The sequence below is a fragment of the Catharus ustulatus genome, chromosome 2, assembly GCF_009819885.2.
Source record: "Catharus ustulatus isolate bCatUst1 chromosome 2, bCatUst1.pri.v2, whole genome shotgun sequence".
Classification (NCBI taxonomy): Eukaryota; Metazoa; Chordata; class Aves; order Passeriformes; family Turdidae; genus Catharus; species Catharus ustulatus.
Genome location: NC_046222.1, coordinates 93,488,327 through 93,508,279, shown reverse-complemented (window position 1 = coordinate 93,508,279; position 19,953 = coordinate 93,488,327). Strand labels below are relative to the sequence as shown.

At 41.3% G+C, this 19,953-nt stretch overlaps 1 protein-coding gene across 1 annotated transcript in view; it reads left to right on the top strand.

The window, feature by feature from the left end:
- AFF3 (AF4/FMR2 family member 3) overlaps window positions 1–19,953 on the top strand; it is a 319,326-nt gene that overhangs the window by 133,046 nt on the left and 166,327 nt on the right. The window contains exon 4 of the mRNA XM_033052493.1: window positions 13,774–13,818. Within this exon, the coding sequence (XP_032908384.1) occupies window positions 13,774–13,818 (45 nt within the window). The remainder of the gene's footprint in view (window positions 1–13,773; window positions 13,819–19,953) is intronic.

Below are 19,953 nucleotides of genomic sequence, written 5' to 3'. Positions count from 1 at the left end.
TGCCCTCAGAAAGTTTGCTGACAACACCAAGCTGTGTGCTGGCAGCAATGCTGGAGGGAAGGGATGCCATCCAAAAGGACCTTGACAGGCTTAAGAAGTGGGCCTGTGCAAACTTGGGTCAGGGCAATCCCAAGCACAACTACAGGTAGAGCGATGAATGGATTGACAGCGGCCATGAGCACTCGGGGTGTTGGTTGGCAAGAAGTTCAAAATGACCTGGCAGTGTGAGCTTGCAGCCCAGAAAGCCAACTGTATCCTGGGCTGCATCCAAAGCAGCGTGGCCAGCAGGACCAGGGAGGGGATTCTGTTCCTCCCCTCCCCTCTGGTGAGACCCCACTGCAGTGCTGCATCCAGCTCTGGGGTCCCCAGTACAGGGAGGACATGGACCTCTGGGAGCAAGTCCAGAGGAGGACCACAATTATCAGAGGGCTGGCTGTGGTTCTGTGATTTAATCTTTTCCTTCTGATCCAGTAGCAGGCTATACCACTTTCAAAAGTCTCATTTTTGTGTGGGTGGCTTTGGTTGAGCTCTGAACCCTAATGAGACATGGTGGTTGACTTCGGGTGGGTTCACATAGCAGTCTCTGCCGTGGTCAGTCCTTGTACAGGCTCAGAGGTCCGATGCACAGGTGGGCACAGATGAAGAGCTTCTTTCTCTGTTGTAGAGATCCATCAGCTACGCATGCAAATTGCCAAAATCAGTGCTAGTTTATTTTAATATGCTAGACTGTAAACTGTAGCAATTCAGCAGCTGCTATGCAAGCAAGAACCTCTGAGAGAGTATTGGTACGGAGAGATAAGAATGAAAATGTAAGCTTGGCTTCTGTCTCATTTTTGCTGGTTTTTTTCTTTTTTAGCTTGGAGGTTCAGTTATTCTGAGTAGCAAATGAACTGATATCACACCTGTTCAAAGGCAGTGGTTTGATTTTGCAATTATTTTCTAGGAATGAGCAATCCTATTGTATCTTGAATTTATATATAGGTGCTCTCAACAAGGCAGCTGGAGTAAAGGGGAGTGAGGGGAACTGTCACCCTATACAGAGCCCGAGACTCAGGTGGGTGATCTGTGCAGATGGGCTGCTGTGTCTATACAGTCCACTCTGGTAAAGTGATACAGGTATTCACCCCATAGTTGTTGACTGCTTTCCCAACTGCAGGTATTTAAAATTCGCTTGTGTTTCTAGCATAAATGTATATAAAATTTATGTTAGGCAGGAGCTGCTCTTTAGTAAGGATTTTCCCAGTAACACCCTAAGGCAGAGGCAGCAGTGACCAGCTGGTTCTTGACTGCCAGGTCTGTGCCTTCCCCTGCATAGAAACAGTTAAAAAGTCTTTGCCTGCAACCCTTGTTAGAGTATCTTGTTTCATAGCTGTATTTCTCCAGCAGAAAAAGAATCATGAAAAAGAGAGGGTTTTGCCAAGAACACTGTATTCTGTTCTTCACAAAATACCTGTTGCTGCAAAAATGTGCAGGACAAATCATTGTTTTGGAGTGGCTTCCCAGTCTTCTACCTGCCCTAATATATAACTGGGCTACAAGGGACTTGCAGTGACATCTGCACATAAAATGTTCTGGAAATGCTACTGGAAGTACGGCTGGGGAAAGGGAGCCAGAAAGCTTAAAGAAGCCTTTAGGATATATGTAGCCTTTTGCATCTTCATTTTTCTCTGGTGTTATTGCCTGATGTCCTTATGTGGCAATATGGGCACACAAATAAAAATCAGGGCCGAAGTGTAGTTTTGCCTTTCCCTGCTCTCCAAGAAGAACCAGGACCTGAAATTCCAAACCCTTCAACAAATAGTTAATTTCTAGGAGAATGAGCCACTCATCATTCCCTTCATAAACAAACAAATAAATAAAAGATACAAGGATCTGATCTGTTTAATACGCACTCTCTAAAAAAAAACATTGCAGACTAAACATAGTAATCTGATGATTACAAATTATTCAGTCCTATAAACAAAGCATGACAATTGATGACAATGTGTTATCATATATCATAAATGCAGAGCATCCTCTCTCACCCATAGCAAATAATTTGGAGTATTTCAAACCCATAACAAATATATTTAATGTAGTTCACTGTAAAACAATGTGTGTTTCTCTGTTTCTAATGCTGTATTCAAAAGCCAGCCAAGAGCTTTTTGTGTTTTATTCATTATATTCATTTATGCTGCCAATTCTACTTACTATTCTAGCATTCTGATTTGAAAAATCAAAATTTAATGTATTTCAAGCAACACTTAATGCATGTGTATCTTCAAATTATAGGAGATGGTTTATAAAGTAAATTATGAGACCATAATATAATTCCTGAGTTTCAGATTGATTTTTGTCTTGCTAGTTAAAGTATTGATCACAACCCTTACATTCTATTGGTAGCTTTTTGTGTGAGGCAAATCAGCTGCCATTGTTACCAGTGCTGAAAATCTCCCTGAGTAACCTATGATAGGTTTATTACATAGGAAGCTTTGATCCTCAGGAGTCGACTAAGATATTCAAAGTTCTTATAAAGGTGTCTTAGAGACAGTGATACAAATTCAGATGTCTGCTGTCAAACGACTCCTATTCAGCAAACCCCTATGAGCCACCTTTGAAAGCGAAACAGCAAGATGACACCATTCATAGCTTGGCTTTTGGAGAGGTCTTTGTGCTCCCCTGCCTTTCGGTACCTGACAACTCCTTCCAGGCCCTATCAAAGTTGCATAACAGAATTTGTAAAAAGCTACACAGAAGGGTTTAATGTGTTGAGAACAAATAACTTCTTTGTTGATATCCACTGCCAGATCAAAGTGACTGAGGGTAATAGGCCCAGGACTGCATTACCTTCAGTTACACCGGGGAACAAAAGAATAAAATAAAACACCAAAAGGCAGTGAGAACAATAAAAAAGGAAAAATACTAACAAATTTAAAGGATTCAATGCCCTGAAACATGAATAAAATCTACAGAAATAAATTCATCAAGATCACATAACAAAAGGGAAGCATGGGGCGTCTCAACTCAAAGGCTTTCCAACTGCACTCCTGTTTTCTGTATGTGTTGTTATAATTCAGGGTGCCACAAGACCTTTCATTTTCAACAGGGACAGAGAACTGGCTCTGCTGCTCAAAAATGCAGATTTGTTGTACTTGACCTAGATGGAAATGTCTGTAAGCAGTATTAGGGATTTTCTCTCCATTTAACTTCCATTTAAAATTAAATGGGGCTACACTGAACATTGCTTTCTCTAGAGACCAAATAACCTGTTTTTAAGTGGAGGTTTGTCCTAAAAAAAAAAAAAAAAAAAAAAAAAAGTGGAAATCCAAAAGGATTTGGTTTTTTGAAGCTTTCCAGTGAAATTTTTGGAAATCAATCCAAACCAAACCTAAAGGCAACATAACCTTTCTGTGAAAATTCACAAACCCCTTTGACATGGTGATCCATTAGCTGTGTGGGACAGCTCTCAGTGCCAGCAGGTGGGAAAAGTGTGCTTACTGAAAGGACAAGCTACTTTTCCAGATAGAAAATCTGAGAAAGCTGAGGCCAGTTTTTCTTTCTACTTTATTTCTTTATTTCGCTGTTATTTGTAACAGTGACAGCAAAAAGAAAACCACAAAGCATTGTGACGTTCAGATGCAAAAAGTGGATGCAGATCCACTCTAAAAGCGGATGCCTTGAGAGAATATGAAAAGGGAAACCCAAAAGAAAAAGAACTAGGATCATTTAAAGCAAACCTTTTGTCCTTCAAGACCAAAGGACCAGTGTGGCTTCCATCAAAAAATGTAAACAAATACCATACAAATGCTTAGGAACTACCTGCAACCCTTCCCCAAACCTGGGACATCATGTATTCTCCTGCTCCTGGTCTTTGTGATTGCCCAGAAGTAGAGTGCTGTCATGGAGCCTGCAAGAAAGCAGGGACTAGTGCTGGGAAGCTGCCCCTCCTTGGGATGGATGATTCTACAGGTGTGGAGATATCTTCATTCTGGAGGTAAGGCAGCATGGGATAGAGCCTGGCTCCCGCCTTGCTCCCAAAAAAGAGGACTGATATGGGCCTGCAGTGAATCAGTGGTAAAAAAAATTCAGTGGGATTTGGGAAAGAGAGGGCAGGAAAAAATAAGGAAGTTGTTATCTATTCTGCAACTTTATAGATTTGCTGAATTTATTGATTCCCATATTAAGGCTACTGTTGATAAGATTTGACACTTGTTTGGTTAGTTTGGGCATTTCCAGGAAACTTTTGCAGAGTTTTTTTTTTTGTGGCATGTTGATACATACATGCATGTGTATGTACACCCTGGTAAGTACATTTATACCTTAATGTATACATGGTGTCATGGACATTCTTAACTGAAAGGAACTTACATCTGTGAGCTCTAAGACATCCAGCCCTGACATTTTAGTTGAAATTTTATGTGTCCTATTAACTGCAATGCATTTAGAAAGTACTGGTTCCAGTAGTTTTGCAGTGAATGTGTTCCCATCAGTCTGTCAGTGACCACAGTATGGCTGGATTTTTCTTTTGACTTTCAGGAATGCTGAAAGCACGATAAAAGTCTGCCAAGGTTTTCACTGCAGCTTGAAGAATTGTGCTATTTATCAGCCTCCATGTGGATTTTAAGAGAATCACCTGAGCTGACCAGAGGCATCAGTGGATTGATGTAAAGATGCAGATGCATACAATTGTTTTTCTTAATTGATAATGCTTTGGGTTTTCAATAGCAAATTATAACCTTCTTGGACAAAAGGTGTCCAGGTTATAATTGCCATGACCAGAATAAGTTTTTTGTGTTCTTGGCAATGAGACTGAGCTACCTATGTCAAAACTATGTAAGGCTCTCTTCCTTACACATAATAGATTATTTTTTTCAAACTCAATTCTGATCCAGATATTCTGTGAAGCAGTTGTATTCTGTGCAAGTCAGGGAAAGCAGTGTGATGTGAGTGTTCTAAATCACAATCCAGACAGGAAAGGAAATATGCATCACCTATGCCCAGGGAAGGTAAAAAAATGGTCTAGCTCTGTATATGCAAATAGGTTATTTGGCTCTGCTGACTTTATCACCAGATGCTCCCTGGTCAGACCTGCTCTGTCAAGGATTCTTGATGGTTGTTGCCTTCACAGTAGTAGTTACAGTGAAAGGTTGAGATTTATTCTCTTGGGTAGGAGACCTTGTCAAAACCAAAACTGTCAGATGTTGATGACATCCTTAGACGAGCAAAAGCCATTAGCAGAAAACCTCTGGTCTCCAGATCATGGGGGTTTTTTACCTGTTGAGTTTAGATCAGTCTCAGTCTCTAAAACTGAGAAGGCTGTTTTCAGCATTAAGGATTAGTGAGAGGTTGTTTCTCCCCAGGAAAGTTTTTTCATCTCTCTGTGTTATGGGAAATAATCCAGTGTTCTGGAATTACAGGCTGCTGCTCAGTGTTTTGGGCTTCTGGCTGCTGCTTGAAGATCCTATAATCCTCTTCTAGCCCTCTGTGAAAGCCTTTGGTCTTACTCTTTGAAGGAGGTACTGGGTAGAGTAACATCCTTGTTGCCCATCATTACAGAAAACACTCTTGTGTTTTCAGATTTTTGGTAGCATTTCAGTGTTAATATATTTCCTTAAGACATTGTAGAGATGTTATTTGGGTGATTAATTCTATTAACATTGCATTTCCTGTGCAAGGTTCCATTTCTTATTGCCTCCACCAGTGCCCAAAGTGTAGATTTTTTTCCCCATACAGTGTTTCCTAAATGGATGTAAATAGACTTTAAGGAACACCTGGGCAAATGTTATTTTTTTCCATCACAACTTACGTACAGGGGCATTCTTCCATCCAGTGCCTTTTGTGGGAAAGATTTCTTCCAGGGCTGTGTACTGTAAAACCTTCTATCTGTAAGAGGTTTAACCCTTTCTGCACAACAGTTTGTAATCACATAACCTTTAGCTCAGTGGGAATGAATACCAATTATCATTTATAAACAGTTCCTCTCATTATGCGCCTATTTATGGCATCTTTTATAGCTTGCTAATTACAAGCACACAAAACAGAAATGTTTGGAGTTAAATAATGTAAACAGGGATGTAATTGATTTTCATGTTGAATAGTTTTTATTGATTTATCGTTAATTAACACTTTTAAAGGATCTCTTGGCAAAGTAATCCATTTAATTTATTCAGTGTTATACTAACTGATGCTAAATTCATGTTAAAATTAACAAAAATATCAGCAGTTCCATAATACCTGTTTTTTCCAACTGTTGCTGTTATACAGATGTTATATATTCTCCCCAAACAAACACGGACAATGCATTAAATGCAATCAATCAGGCTCAGTCCAGGTCCCAGCTGACAAATGTCCACAGCACTAAAAACATCACATTCCAGTTGGCACTAATTGGCCATCTGCGCAGCAAGGAGGGCAGGTATGCAATGGGGACGAGAGCTGATCTCTGTCAGTCTCAGGGCAGGGTCCATGGGTGGGCTGTTGAAGGACTGCACCGGCCAAAGCTCGTGACTTGACTAAAATGACTTTTGTACTGCAAAACCAAAAGACTCTGGTGTCCATAATGGAAACTTTCTGACAAATACACCACTGTGTCAAGCAGCAGTCACTTAATGTTTTGGGTATGCAGAAAATGGAGCATGATTAAGTCTTTTCCAGAGGTCCCTAATGGCTTTTTCCAGTTTTTCAGTGGGAAACAGGCATTGTGAAGTCCATTCAGGGAGGTTTTGACAGCGTTTTCATATATGTTAGTTACCTTCCTCTCCTGCTGACTTTCCTGACAACACCTCCCCAGGATCAAGCATCTAGTAAGGAGTAAAATTGCAAGGTGCAATCTTCATTATCAACAGCCCATTATATTTTTCAAATGGGCAGTAAGAGAGTGTAATCACATCAGGCCCTGTTTTTTCATTAGTGAAGAAAAACATTAATATACTGTGACATGGTATTGATTTGATGCAATCAATCTTTCCCAATAACAATAAAACCTTTATATTTTATTAATAGAACAATGCAGTTTATCTCCATTACAACTCTACTTTATTGTTCTGGGTCATGGTGCATTTCTGGCATGTTTGGAATTTTATTTTTATTAATGTAATGTAAAAGCCTGTAAAATCACTTCACTGATCTGTCAGTAGGTTTCATTTGAGACTCCCAAGCATCTTTTACGAGGTGAAATGTTACCAGTGCAGCTCCAGCCATTGATTGTTCAATGACCCTTAGGGGTGGAGAGAGTGGGGAGGGTTAAAAAGGGTTCTTGGCCTTTAATTGTCTTGATTTTTTTTTTTTTTTTGTGATGTGGACACTAAGACTTGGACTCAGACCATCTAATCAGTTTGATGACCTCTCAACACATGGCCAGACCCAGCCTTCCAAATCCCCTCCCAGCTGGGCTGTAGAAGTCTAAACTCTGCTGAAGCTCCCAGCAGCCATCCAGATGGCAGCGCTTCAGCATCATTTCACTTTCTGAACCTGGCTTTTCAACATTTACTTCAGGCCAGGCACTACATGGACAGGAGATGTCTCAAGCTCTGGGACAGGCCGTGGGCACATATTGGAGGAGTTACACTCTAAAATAATTTCCTTGCTCTTTTAAAAACAATACAATATGGTGAATGGCTTTACTTGCACATCCCCAGTACATCAAACTTCACCTCTGGGTTATGGCTCTATGAACATATGAACTCTATGAACTCTGATCTTTCTTCTGGAGGGTCTTGCTCTCCAAAAATTGCTGTTCTGCCTCAGTTGTGGGGAAGCTGCTGAGCACACTGCTCTGCAAGTGTCATTCATCAAGAGCAAAGTGGGCTCTTGCTTCTCTTTCCTAATGTACATGCCAAGTCTGTTGGATCATTTGGCATTTCTCTCTATCTACAGATATTTTTTATTCATTTCCTTTGATTAGCCAGAACATATTCCTAGTCCTGTACAAGACTAGGGCGTCATGATATTCCAGTTGCAGTGAGGCCCCCAATTAGTACAGATACTTTCATTAAAGCAAAGCTGGATGACTTTCATCACCTACCTTTTTTTTTTTCCTTGAAATAAAATCTTTTTTAAAGCTACTCCTCTTTCCTTTTGAACCAAGAACAGTGTTGCAAGATCCCTTGGTAGGAAAAATAATCCCCATAAAAATATGATGGCTCCATTTCAAAAGAGATGGGTTTATTAAAGGTAACAGTTTATTAACAGTGACTGTGAAATAGATGGATCTAATGACTTTAATTAGTGCAACACTTTCTGGCACAGACCTTGAGGAGAATTTAGCTCCTCTTTCCCATCTCCCCCCTGCACTTCTCTGTGTCTAAAGAAGTGTCAGCAATTGCTCATAGTAAAAGTGAAACAGCTCCTACTCACAGCAATGCAAAGCACAGGAGAAAACTACTGTACCAACAGACCATGGCCACTGGCACTCCAATTAGTGGTAAGGCATAGCATGAGTGCAAAGTAAAGCTTTCAAATATCAGGAACAGAAAATCAAGCTTCCTGAGCTGTCTCTTTATATCTCTTTCCTCGGTGTAACCTTACACAGCTCAGCCCTGCTGAGAGAGATTAGAAGTCTTCACAGAAGGCACAGGCATTATTAATGCCATCCAGTGAATCGAGGGTGACTACAGTGTGCCCTGAAGTCTATCCCTCTAAAGGTAGGTGGAAACATTGCTGGTAGGTCCCACATCACCCATCAAGGTCAAAATGCCATCATTGCTAGAGAGGGAGGGAGAAAAAAAAGATAAATACCATTTTTAATTCTGTTCTGTTTTTTCCTACTCAGTCATTTTTCTATGGGATGTCCCAGATTATCAGAACTGAAAATGTCTGCATCCATGTTGATTTTGACCAAACCCATTTTCATTCTTGTTTGAAGAAAATGTTTCCTTAAAGCAAAAAATTCCCAAATTTGGAGAGAAACATTTGATATTTCAGTTTAATGCCTTCTTGATTTAGGCCATATCTTATTCTGTGATCACAGATTATATTTCTTAAAATTTGTCATTTAAGCATTTTGATCTGATCAAATTTTGATTTCTCAACTGAATTGAAGAATGGTTAGTAAAATTTAATTTCTAAGGCAATGATGTGACACAGTTGTATTTTTAATGGAAGCATAGCCAAATAGATAAAATCAACAAGTAGATAGCCTGTCCACAGGTCCCCATTCAGAATGAAAACATTACAGAAAGTGGGTATTTCCTGAGGGGCAAAAAGGTTGAGGTCTAATCATTCTACTAGCCCGCCTTTCCTGAGGCTCAAAGTCCTGCCTTTTCTCTCCAAGAGCTGTGTGGGTTCACTGCAACCACTCCATAAACAACATTTTGGAGGATGTAGCATATGTAAGGAAGTTGATAACAAGTTAAGCCCTGAATGTCCAAAAACCCTTCCTGGGCATCTGCAAATGACACCTCCCAAAAATTCCTTTCCACAGCCTGGCTATATTCCTACAGAACCCCCAGGAATCACATCTCTGATCTCAGGCACAAAATCCTGTTAAATTCCAGCAAATTCCACAACTTGAATGTGTTAAGATTTCTTCAGAGAAATGATTGAAGGGAAACTTTGAGAGTAATGGTTCTCCTGAACCCAACAGGCAGAAGATGCATTTATGGACAAGTAAAAAAGATAAGGAGTTTACTTTTTCATACTGGATATTCCTTTTTAGCAAATGGATTGCATAGAAAATCCTGTATATATGCATGTTCATGTGTGTGTGTGTGTGTTGCCTGGCAAAGAAGCATTTCTAATATGCTTTCAGACTAAGGTCCATCACTCTGGGGTCTTCCCCACTTTTTTCCTGTTTTGTTTCATCGTGGATTTAGGATGTTGCCTGCCAACGTTCAGTCCTTGAAGCTTCCCTTCAGGCCCCAGGGGAAATCCTGCAGCCCACAGTGAGCAGAGCTGTACTGTGCCTGTGCAGTGTGGGCCAGATGTGGCGTGGCTGCTGTCATGTTGCTGGCTGGAGGTGACACAGCCAGCCTGGCTCCCACGGAGGGGAAATGGATGAGTATGTATCTCAGGCTTCTGGAGATCATACTAGTGCCTAATTGATACTGGAGTCAAACATCTGATAACTTCTGGACACTTTGTAAAAACACCTGACACAGTCCAAATAATGACAGCACCAAAAGCTCAGATCGTAGAAATCTCTTGGGCTAAAATGGAAATAAGTAATTGCACAAAATTTTTCATTCTTTCCAAAATAAAGATTTGAAAAGAGGGAGAAGTATCGCAAGACAGTCAATTCCTTTCAGAGAGGTTTCTTAATATGTGAAGAAAAAGTAAAGTAATGCTCAGAAATAAAATTTGTACAGAGGTAGCTTCTTTTGAAATGACATGCCTTTTCCCAAGAATTCCATGTAGCCTTTAGTCAGCCTTGTTTCTTGCAGTTCTCTGTGCTTTGCATGGTAATTAGCTGCTGGTGTTATCAGCAGCGCGACGCTCCCGGCTGTTCTCCGGCAGCCGCCGCCGCTCTCCTGGGCGCCGCTCCTCGCATCCCGCTGCAGCCGCACCGCAGCCCTGCAGATGTTCTGCAGCCTCTGCCGGCGGAGTGATGGGCACAGCATCCGCAGGAGCAGGCTGAGCCCGCCTCCCCTGACAGGTCCCTAAGACTTGCCAGGATTTCGCTGATGGTCCACTGGAGGTTCAGTGAGGCAAGTTTGTTATGACAGATCGCGAAACAGAAAGGGAGACAAACGAGACGGGTTCATCAGTGTCGCAACAAACACAGGGGAGCAGCTCCCCGGCTTAGTTTGCAACAGCAGCCTCAAAATCTTGATTTGGTTTAAGTTTTAGTTGAAATAAAAATAATGGAAACGTTTATTGCGCAGATGTCCTGTGGCTATCGAGAGCCAGCCTTGCGCAGGGGCTGCGTCACACAGCCGGCACCAGCACAGCGGGGCTCGCTTGGGGAAGTCCACCCAAGCACATAGCGTGTCAAGTGCTCCATGCTGTTTGCTCCCTGCAGCTAATGCAATCCCCCTCTTTTCATTCAGATCTCAAGAAACATCTCCCAGCTTTTACATTCTTTTTTTTTTTTTACCAAGTTAAACTATGGCCACGAAGTTGAATTCGGTTTGCCAGATTCCATGGTAGCGCACATTCCCATGTAGTGTCAGTAGACATGTAGTGAAAGGATGGTCTAGAAAGTTTGATATCAACAGTAATGATAAGATCTTTGTGAGTATTCAAAGCAAAAATAAGTTAAGACATCTTTATTTGGCACTCAGAAGATGAAAAACAAGGAGGAAAATGTAGAAGTTGAGGGTTTCCCCCCCAAATATCAGCTTTACATATCTTTGGTTTTGTGTTTCCAGTTTATTTTTCACCCTTTGAAAGGCTGCATGATGATACTGAGACAGAGATGTGAAAAGTTTTTACTTCCTGCCCAGAGAGATGATGGGCTACAAAGAAAAGCTAAAGTTTTAGTTCTGAGGTAATAGAAAGCAAAATTTCTTACTGAGAGGTATTTGCAGATTTATTTCATTACACTTCTAGGAGAGTTATTTAATTTTGTAACAGATGCTTGTTCCTAATCCTAGTCTGAAATAGCCTGTTGCCAAACTCACATTCAGTATTTTTATCCTCACAGAGAGAGATTATCATTTTATCATATGTTCAATGTATTCTATACAGCATAAGATCATATGGTCATCTCATCCCTTCTTCTGTAAGATGGCAATAGACTAGAAAAGACAATTTAAAGATGACGGTGAATTACTTGCTCTGTAAACAAGGCATTCACGATGAGGGCTTTACACTCTTGGTGTTAGTGGGATAACAAGTGAGCAAACTGGGGCTTGGGAAAGGAAAGAATATAGATGGAAGCCCACCGAGAAGAGAGAGATAGCAATTATCTAATATTAATTGTTAAACTATTAAATATGCAGAGATTGTTGTTTCTCTCCATTTTACTGTGTTCACTGGCAACGTGAATACTTGTTCTCCTGCTCCTGTATCAGGAGTATCACACATGGTGCTGTGCAGTTCCTCAGGGGCAGGGCTGAGGCTGGAACACAGCTATCTGCTCAGGGCAGCAGCTTCTCTTCAGCATCCATAGATCAATTCTCTGAAGTCTGACTTTACCATATGTTTAGTACCTTTGCCTTTGAAATCAGTGTAATTTGTAGTGAACTGTTAAGCTGATGGACTGTGTTTCACCAAGAGGAGTTAATGTGAGTCATTTGTTTAACAATCAAGGGCCATATTCAGCAAAGATTTAGCAGGAGTGCAGACAATGAAGCACTTATGACTTTCTATGAGTTGACATGAAACAACAGTCACAAAAAATTAGAAAACATAAATTGCTTTTTTTGTGTATGCATAGCTGTTGTTCTTCACCTTGGTTACACCTGGTGGGCTGTAGGCAGCTGATGATCCAGACCTCCTCAGTCCCTCATCTCCGACTGGGGAGTGGTGGTAAAAGTGTTCAGGACTCGCCCAAATTGGTCAGTGCAATCATTTGGCTTTAGTAGGCAGAGCTATCCATTTTTGAAAATGCTTCATGATTTTTTGGGTGCGCAAACACAGATGTGGTAGAGAAGTTTGATTTCCAGATGAGAAGAACTCAGCAGTTTGGAAAAATTAATTGCTTTGATGTATCTCCAGGTGCACACCTGAAAATTCAGAGCATCCAGGGTTTTTCTGAAAACAGGAGGAGAACACCAAGCTCACTTCTCTGCTAGTTCTTGTAGTACAGTAATTACCAGATGGATTTTTCCCTACCCCATTTCCCACATGGGAAGACCTCAAACCCCAATCTCCTGCTTCCAGAGTTAGTTCTGTTCTGCAAAAAGAAAACCTTGTTTGGGGGGATTGTCAGAGAGTATGGTGTCATGAAGGAAATCAAATCCCCAGACCGCTTGCTGGATGTGGTAGCCACCTGTATCTTGCGGAGAGTTGTAGGAGATGGGCACCCTCTCAGCATCAGTACCTCCATCCAAGTGTGTCCTCTCCCCCCAGTTGTGCTAAGCAGCCAGAGCAAACTGCGGGCAGAGGACAGGCAGGAGGGAGGGGGGTATGTGTCTCATGCTGCCTCGTCCTTGCTGGCAGAAGTTTGGGTCCCAATGAACACCCATGCTGAGCTTGTAGGTGAAGCACTGTCTGGATGGTTCCTGCGGGGGAATAGCTGCCCTGCCAAATCTCTGATTTCCCCTCTGCAGAGTAGCTCTAGAGTGAGTCATACTGCTTGGGAGAGTCGAATTCTCCTGCATCCTCAGTCCCACAATGTATGGGTGGGCTTAGAGTGGGCATTTTTAGGAAATCATAGCTCCTCAGGACTGCTGTGCCCATGCTCAGTACTGCTGCCTGTGTTGCAATCTCTGCAGCTCTCCCCTCGGAATCACAGGGGCCTCTACCCTATAGATCCTCAGGCTTTGCACAGACAGTGTCACTGCAGAGCTGTGCTGCACAAAGGATGTGGAGAGGTGCTATTTATTTAACATAAATAAATGCACATTGGATCCATGTACATGCCATAACTTCTGTGCTTCTGCTTCCTCATATGCAAGAGAGTCAAAACTTCAGGAAAAGCACACAGAAATGGTGTGAAAAAAATCCACGGAATTTACAGAAATATGTCGCAATCATATGTAAACACTGTAAATATTGCATCTTCCTGTGGTGCTGATAGGGAATAATTTGAGAATTTTAAGCAGGGCAACTTTTCAGATGCTGGAAAGACTTGGCCTCATTTTGAAACTGTAATAGAGGTCGGAAAATATTTCATGTGACAACCATGTCCTCAGACCTATTTGCTACTTCTTTTTAAAACATAAACAAACTGTCTTCTCATTTTGTTTACAGGACAGTGGAACAGGAGATAACAGCTGCATTGAAGAAATATTGCGGGTAGGAATCCTGAAAAATCTCTTTTTTCCCAGCCCCATTTTGTTTGCTCTGAAAAGACAACAGAATAACAAGAATATTGCAATTACTGCTGTTAAAATTTTCCTCCTTTAGATTGCCATCTTTCTAGGGAAAAAGTAGGCAAAATTATTTCCTCATAAAAAATAATTGAAAAATCTGTGAGAACAACCTTTCAAAGCCTTTAGATTTCACTGCTACTTTATGCCTGTGCAGCTGACCTTCATGCATGGAGAAGCAGATAATGGGATAAATTATAAACTGAAATGTACAATGATGTTTCAGGTTTACAAACCATGCAAAGTGCATGTTTCCATTAATCATGACTGTCAAAAATCTTAATTTTGAAGGGAGGTCTAGGAAGGTCATTTTCCACCTGGATTTAATTATGTAATGTCATTATTTTCATTATGTCCATTATATAATGACAATGGGCAAAATCTGTCGTTATTTCCATATTTCATTATTATTTATTTCATCTTAGTAATTTCTAGTTTATTTTCATGGAGCAAATTAATACACATCCAGACAGATCTTGGCTTGAATCAACTTGGATATTGATTATTTTCTGTGGCAGAAAAATTTATAAACAATGAAACTTTTCCATAATATTTTAACTCATGTTGTTATTTTGGTTCTTTTTCAAAAATTGTAATTCAATAATTCATAATGCTTAAAGATCTGATGTAATAGTGATTGAAACACAAAACAAGGTAGATGGAATGATAAAACCTCTCTGTTATTGTATGTGCTTCTACCTCTTGGATATTCCACCACCCAAATATTTCTGATGATTTATAAACTAGTGGGTTATAAATATTTGGTTTGGAGGTTAGCAGTGCATTAAGTCAGTTGTTTCTAAAGGCATTTCTCCCTCCATTCTCCCTCAATATGTTAAATGCAGCTTTTAATTCTTAGACTGGACACAGAGTTTATCGAAGGGTGATGATGTATTGCTTATGACTTCACTGGCAGAGTTTTTACTTAGCTAACATTTACAAAGTAGACTTTGTTAGAATTTAGGTGCATATTCAACAAGCCTAAGCCACAGTCTCTCCTGGCTTGTTACAAGTGGCAAATATCATGAACTCACAATGTGATGTGATACTTAGACACACCTTTTCATGCAAGGCTTTTAAAATAAACAGTCAGAGAAACTGATCTTCCTTTAGTTTCTGTAGTTTGGCTCATGCAATTAAGCAGAAATGTAGAAGAGGCACAATTCCTTCCACACAGAGGAAGATGGGTATGTAAGAGACCCCATCTGAGAAGAAAAGTGTGCTGTATGACTAAAGATAGTAAGGTGCATCTCCAAAACAATGAACACAGCTGCTGCTCTCTCTTTTTTTTTCCCTTTGGAATGTTCCTGAAGAAATACTTTTGTCAAGCTTCAGGATGGGTAACCTCACCAATCTGCCCATCTTCCATGTCTGCAAACCTGGGCATCATTTTCTATTCTGAACTTCCCTTGTGTGTCTGTGTGTAAGACTGCACAGAAATCTTCCCTGCTGGGCTGTTACTCAATAGTATTTCTGACTGAAGGTCTTTATTGTCAAGGGTATAAGTCTTTGGTCCAAAAGTCTCATTGCACGCTTTGACTGCTGCTGCATCCTTTCCTAGTTTTCGACAAATGCAACGTTTCCCACCTCCATTCATGCTGCTGTGCAGATCATTTTCCTGGCTTGACATCTTGCCCAGAGACATTTGTCTTCACATCTCACCACTGTCATCTTCTTCTCCATCACATCAAGTACTACTATTTGTCTCTGATTTTAGGGCCTCCAGTCAATGCTAACATATTAAATCCCACTTTGGCTTAGCTGGTGGTGTGAAAATGTTGCTAAGTTTTTACATCAATTAATTTCTCTAATGCTTGCCATCAGATCTGGAAAGAGCCTCAAAAACTTTCCCTATCAGCTCCATAGCTGCTTCCCAATCTTAAGGGACTCCTTTTCTCCCAAGGAGGTAAGAGAACCAGTGGTGAGGTCAGGTCTCTACCATTGTTTCTCACACTTGAACATTTTTTGTTCCAATTGTTTCTTGTAGTACTCTGTCAGGTCAGATATATCCATCTGCTCTCTTTTGTACTGAAAAGTGGATTTTCTATGTCAAGGAACTGCTGTGTATTACAAAAGCAGTGCTTAGGTACTCTCTTAATACAAATCCAAATCTGCAGTTGTTTTTGTCACTGATAATTACTGAAAACAGCAACAGTAATAATGTGCCTTTGCTGCTCACTGTGTAATTTACTGGCATCTAGACATTTCCATCCCTCTCTATGCCCTCTTTTTGTCCTGAACAGATCCATGAAGTTGCAACACAGATTTTCTACTTTTCTGAAACAGGCTGATTATAAGGAATGCCATTTCCATGTTTTTGTTGGAGATGCTATTCTCGTCATAAAGCCAAAGTTTAGTTTCTTCTCAAACAGAATAGATGAAGTTGCTATGCAGGTGTCCAAAATGACACAGAGAAAAGCCACAGCATCTACAACACTTGTGTTCCCCTCAGAAAAGATGGCTGGCCTGCTGGAATGTGTTTATTATGGGAAGGGCCACTCCTAATGTATGGAGCATCAGTAAAAGGAAGAAGATGCTTAAAATTTATTCTTTTAAGGAACGTTTCATCCTACATAAGCTGTGATTTGCACAACACAAAGCACAAAGCAGAAAACATCCTCTTTTTCTAGGTGATGTATTTCCTCCACAAGTCAGGCTGTGGCTTTTCCATGAAACAGATACTTCCGTGGCATGTCCGTGTTTCCTCAGTCCAGACTGAGGGCAGTAGTAAGTGTGTCCATCTGCTTCCCTGTGTTCCCTTCCCCCAACAGGTGAGAAGAGGCAGGTTCATGCACAGATCTTGTCAGCCTCTGGTTCCAAGGTGTGGTTGTGATCAGAGTTAACACAGCCAGAGCTAACAAATCAATTTAGGCATGGCTTTAAAATCACCAAATCTCATGTTGCTCTAACTGTGACAAGGTTTTATAGCTTTTTTTGCTGTCTGCTACAACACAGGTTGCCACAGCTCAAGTCTAACCTGTTTTGATGTTGTTTTACCAAATGTATCGAAGCTCTGTAGACTTTGTAAACTGACAGATCCTTCTGCACAAAACTGCAGCTTCCAGAGAATGCCCCCAAGTACACGGAACCTCTTCCAGTCCTGAAGGAGGTTGATTAACAAGACAGTAACCCTGTCGAGATTGGAGCTGTTGTAAGGTCTCCTGTAGAGTTTATAATCACTGCAGGAATCCTGAACCTCATCTAACCCCATGCACTAATTTATAGCAGCTTCTTCAAAGTGCACTGACTTCTCTGTCCAGCTGCAGGCACACACTTTGAGGATAGAGAAACTTCTAAGAGAGTCTTAAATGCAAATAACTTCAGTAAGACCAAGTTACAGATGTAATGTGAAAACATGAGAGAAAAGCCTCATTTCTTGCTAGTAGATTTAAAAGGCAATTCCTTGTAAGCCTTGCATTGTTCATGGAGGACATGATAGAAAACTTTGAAGTGGAAAATAAGTTAAGGCTACACAAATACCTTTTGTTCCACAGTGCATGGATCAAATGCTGTGTGAGTTCCTGAGACATTGCCAAAGCCCACCTATTCCCTTCCTTGCTAAAAAACAGGCTGGCTAAGCAAGATTACTTCAGTTCTAGGGTCCCCAGCACAGGAACCTGTTGGAGCAAGTCCAGAAGAGGCCACCAAGTTGATTAGAGGGAAGGAGCCCCTCTTCTGTGAGTAAAGGCTGAGACAACTGGAATTGTTCAGCCTGGAAAAGATATGGCTTAGGGGTAACCTAATTTCAGCCTTCCAGTACCTAAAGGAAGCCTACAAGAAAGAGGGAGAAGGACTTTCCATGAGAGCATGTAGCGACAGGACAAGGGGGAATGGATTCAAACTAAAAGATATTAGATTTAGATCAGATACTAGGAAGAAATTCTTTACTCTCAGAGTGGGGAGGCACTGGAACAGGCTGCCCAGAGAAGGTGTGGATGCCCCATCTCTGGACGTGTTTTAGACCGGGTTGGATGGGGCCCTGAGCAACCCGGTCTAGTGGAAGGTGTCCCTGCCCTTGGCAGGGGGGTTGGAACTAGATCTGGAACCCCTTCTGACCCAAACCATTCCATGATGAGTCTGTGATTCTATGATAGTAATTTTGGCTGATTTCTGACTTTATTAGGATGTGGAGCTGTGCATTTTGTTATGACTGGTGGGGTTTAAAGTAAACATTTATTTTACTGTAGTACCTTCAAAGATCAGGAGCAGCAAGAGTCCTGCCTCTCCACTAAGTTAACTGTTGCAGACAATATAGGATTGACTCTGAGAATATTTGCTATGGATTAAAGAAGAAGGGAGTGTGTTGAGTGCAGGCAGTTCTTGATTTGTAAGGTAAGTGGAGATTGATCTGGCTATTCTTACAGTCTTAGCTGTGATTTCCTAGAGCTGTGGTAGCTCTATTGGAAGGAAACCCACAGGCAAGCTGAGCTTTTGATTATTGAAGAGGTTCCTTGTTGAATTCCCTGGATTTTTTGGTGTTGACATGAGCGGTGTCATTGAACTGGGAGGCATAGTTTGAGTGTTTGGCCTGCAAACAGTGTTTGGCTGCAGAATGCGGAGACAGCGGGAAGCTGGAGGAGCAACAGGAATGCAGAGAAAGGGCTGGAGAAAAACAGAGCACAGCCAGTTAACACAGAAAAAGGCACTTTGAAACGGCATGGAGCAGTGGGGAGACAGGCTGGGGTCTGCAGTGGAGGGCAGGTAATTTCTTTCAGAGGAGATAGAAAAAGCCATTGGGAGGCAGTGAAAGGACATGGAGACTCCAGCTGTGAACATCCGCCCCAGTGAAGGACAGCTCTCCTTGGTGCCATGAACCTCCTGTGCAGGGAGGGATAAGCACCCACAGATGGCCTTGAAATAGGTTGTGACTCCTCATGGCCACAGGACATCCACTTATGAAAATGACATTTTAAGTGTGATGGTTTGATAAGTGATTTACTTGACTCTCTCTACCCTGTGAATCTAATCAGAGTGTGTAAAGCGCTGCACTTCTTATTTGAACAACATTAAAAAAAAAAAAAAGAATGCAAACAGAATCTAATTCAGTGTTTTTTCCCTTCCTCACTTGGGATCCCTCGGCTCATTAGCAGTCCTGCTAATTCTTTAGCAGAAAGTATTAAGGATCAACCCATCAAATATTCAGTGCCTTTTTTCAAACCTGAACAGCCATATGTGCCATGAGATCAGCTGCACTCCATCAGCTGATTGAATTAAAACAAGAGCAGAGGTAAATTAGAAACTGTCTGCACAAGACAAATCCTGTGAAAACATGAAATTCTACCAAACACACTGTCACTGTGAATAAGCATCACAGTCAGTGGAGCACGTGTCAATACTTAGAGGGGAGAAAAATCAGTTTCTTAGAGGTAGGTTGTTAGTTCAACCACTGTGAACTGCTGCCTTGTAAATGTTAATGACTGTAAGATCCCACTGGCTGCAGTTAAGCTCCTGGTGGAGTTGGACACATGAAGAATTACAGAACACAGATGTGGTAATCAGCAGTATATTTCTAAACACTCCTGTTGCTTTCCAAAGCAGAGGGATAACCCTACAGGTGGAGTGGGACCCACTTTGCTGCGCAGCACTTGTGCAGTAGCTGCGTCCGCACTAGCAGAGCGTTTCTTTGCAGTCTCACTGCTGGAAATAAACTGCTGGGCAACATTAAGAGGGAGCTGAGAAGGCCAGCTCAGACCAGCACCTCTGGGGAGAAATTCGGGTTTGCTGTTGGGGCTGAACCTGGTGGGAAACTCCTGGAAAAGTTTCTGGAGGAACACACCAACTTCAGGCAAAAGAGAGATGGTGGAGGAGAGAGAAGGTGTAGAGACTTAAAAGCAGCCACAGTTTGCAGACACTTGATTAGTCTCATTGAATACAAGTACTCCAAAGTGTCAGAATCATGCTAAAAAATGTATCAGATGCATAAAATATCACTTTTTTTCATTGCAATCTTTCAGAAGAACTTTCATAGCATGGCTTGGCTTCTGGTATCCTAAATTTCAGAGCGATTAAAGCATTATTTTGACTGATGTTTACTGTTCATTGTATTCCATATTATTCTTTT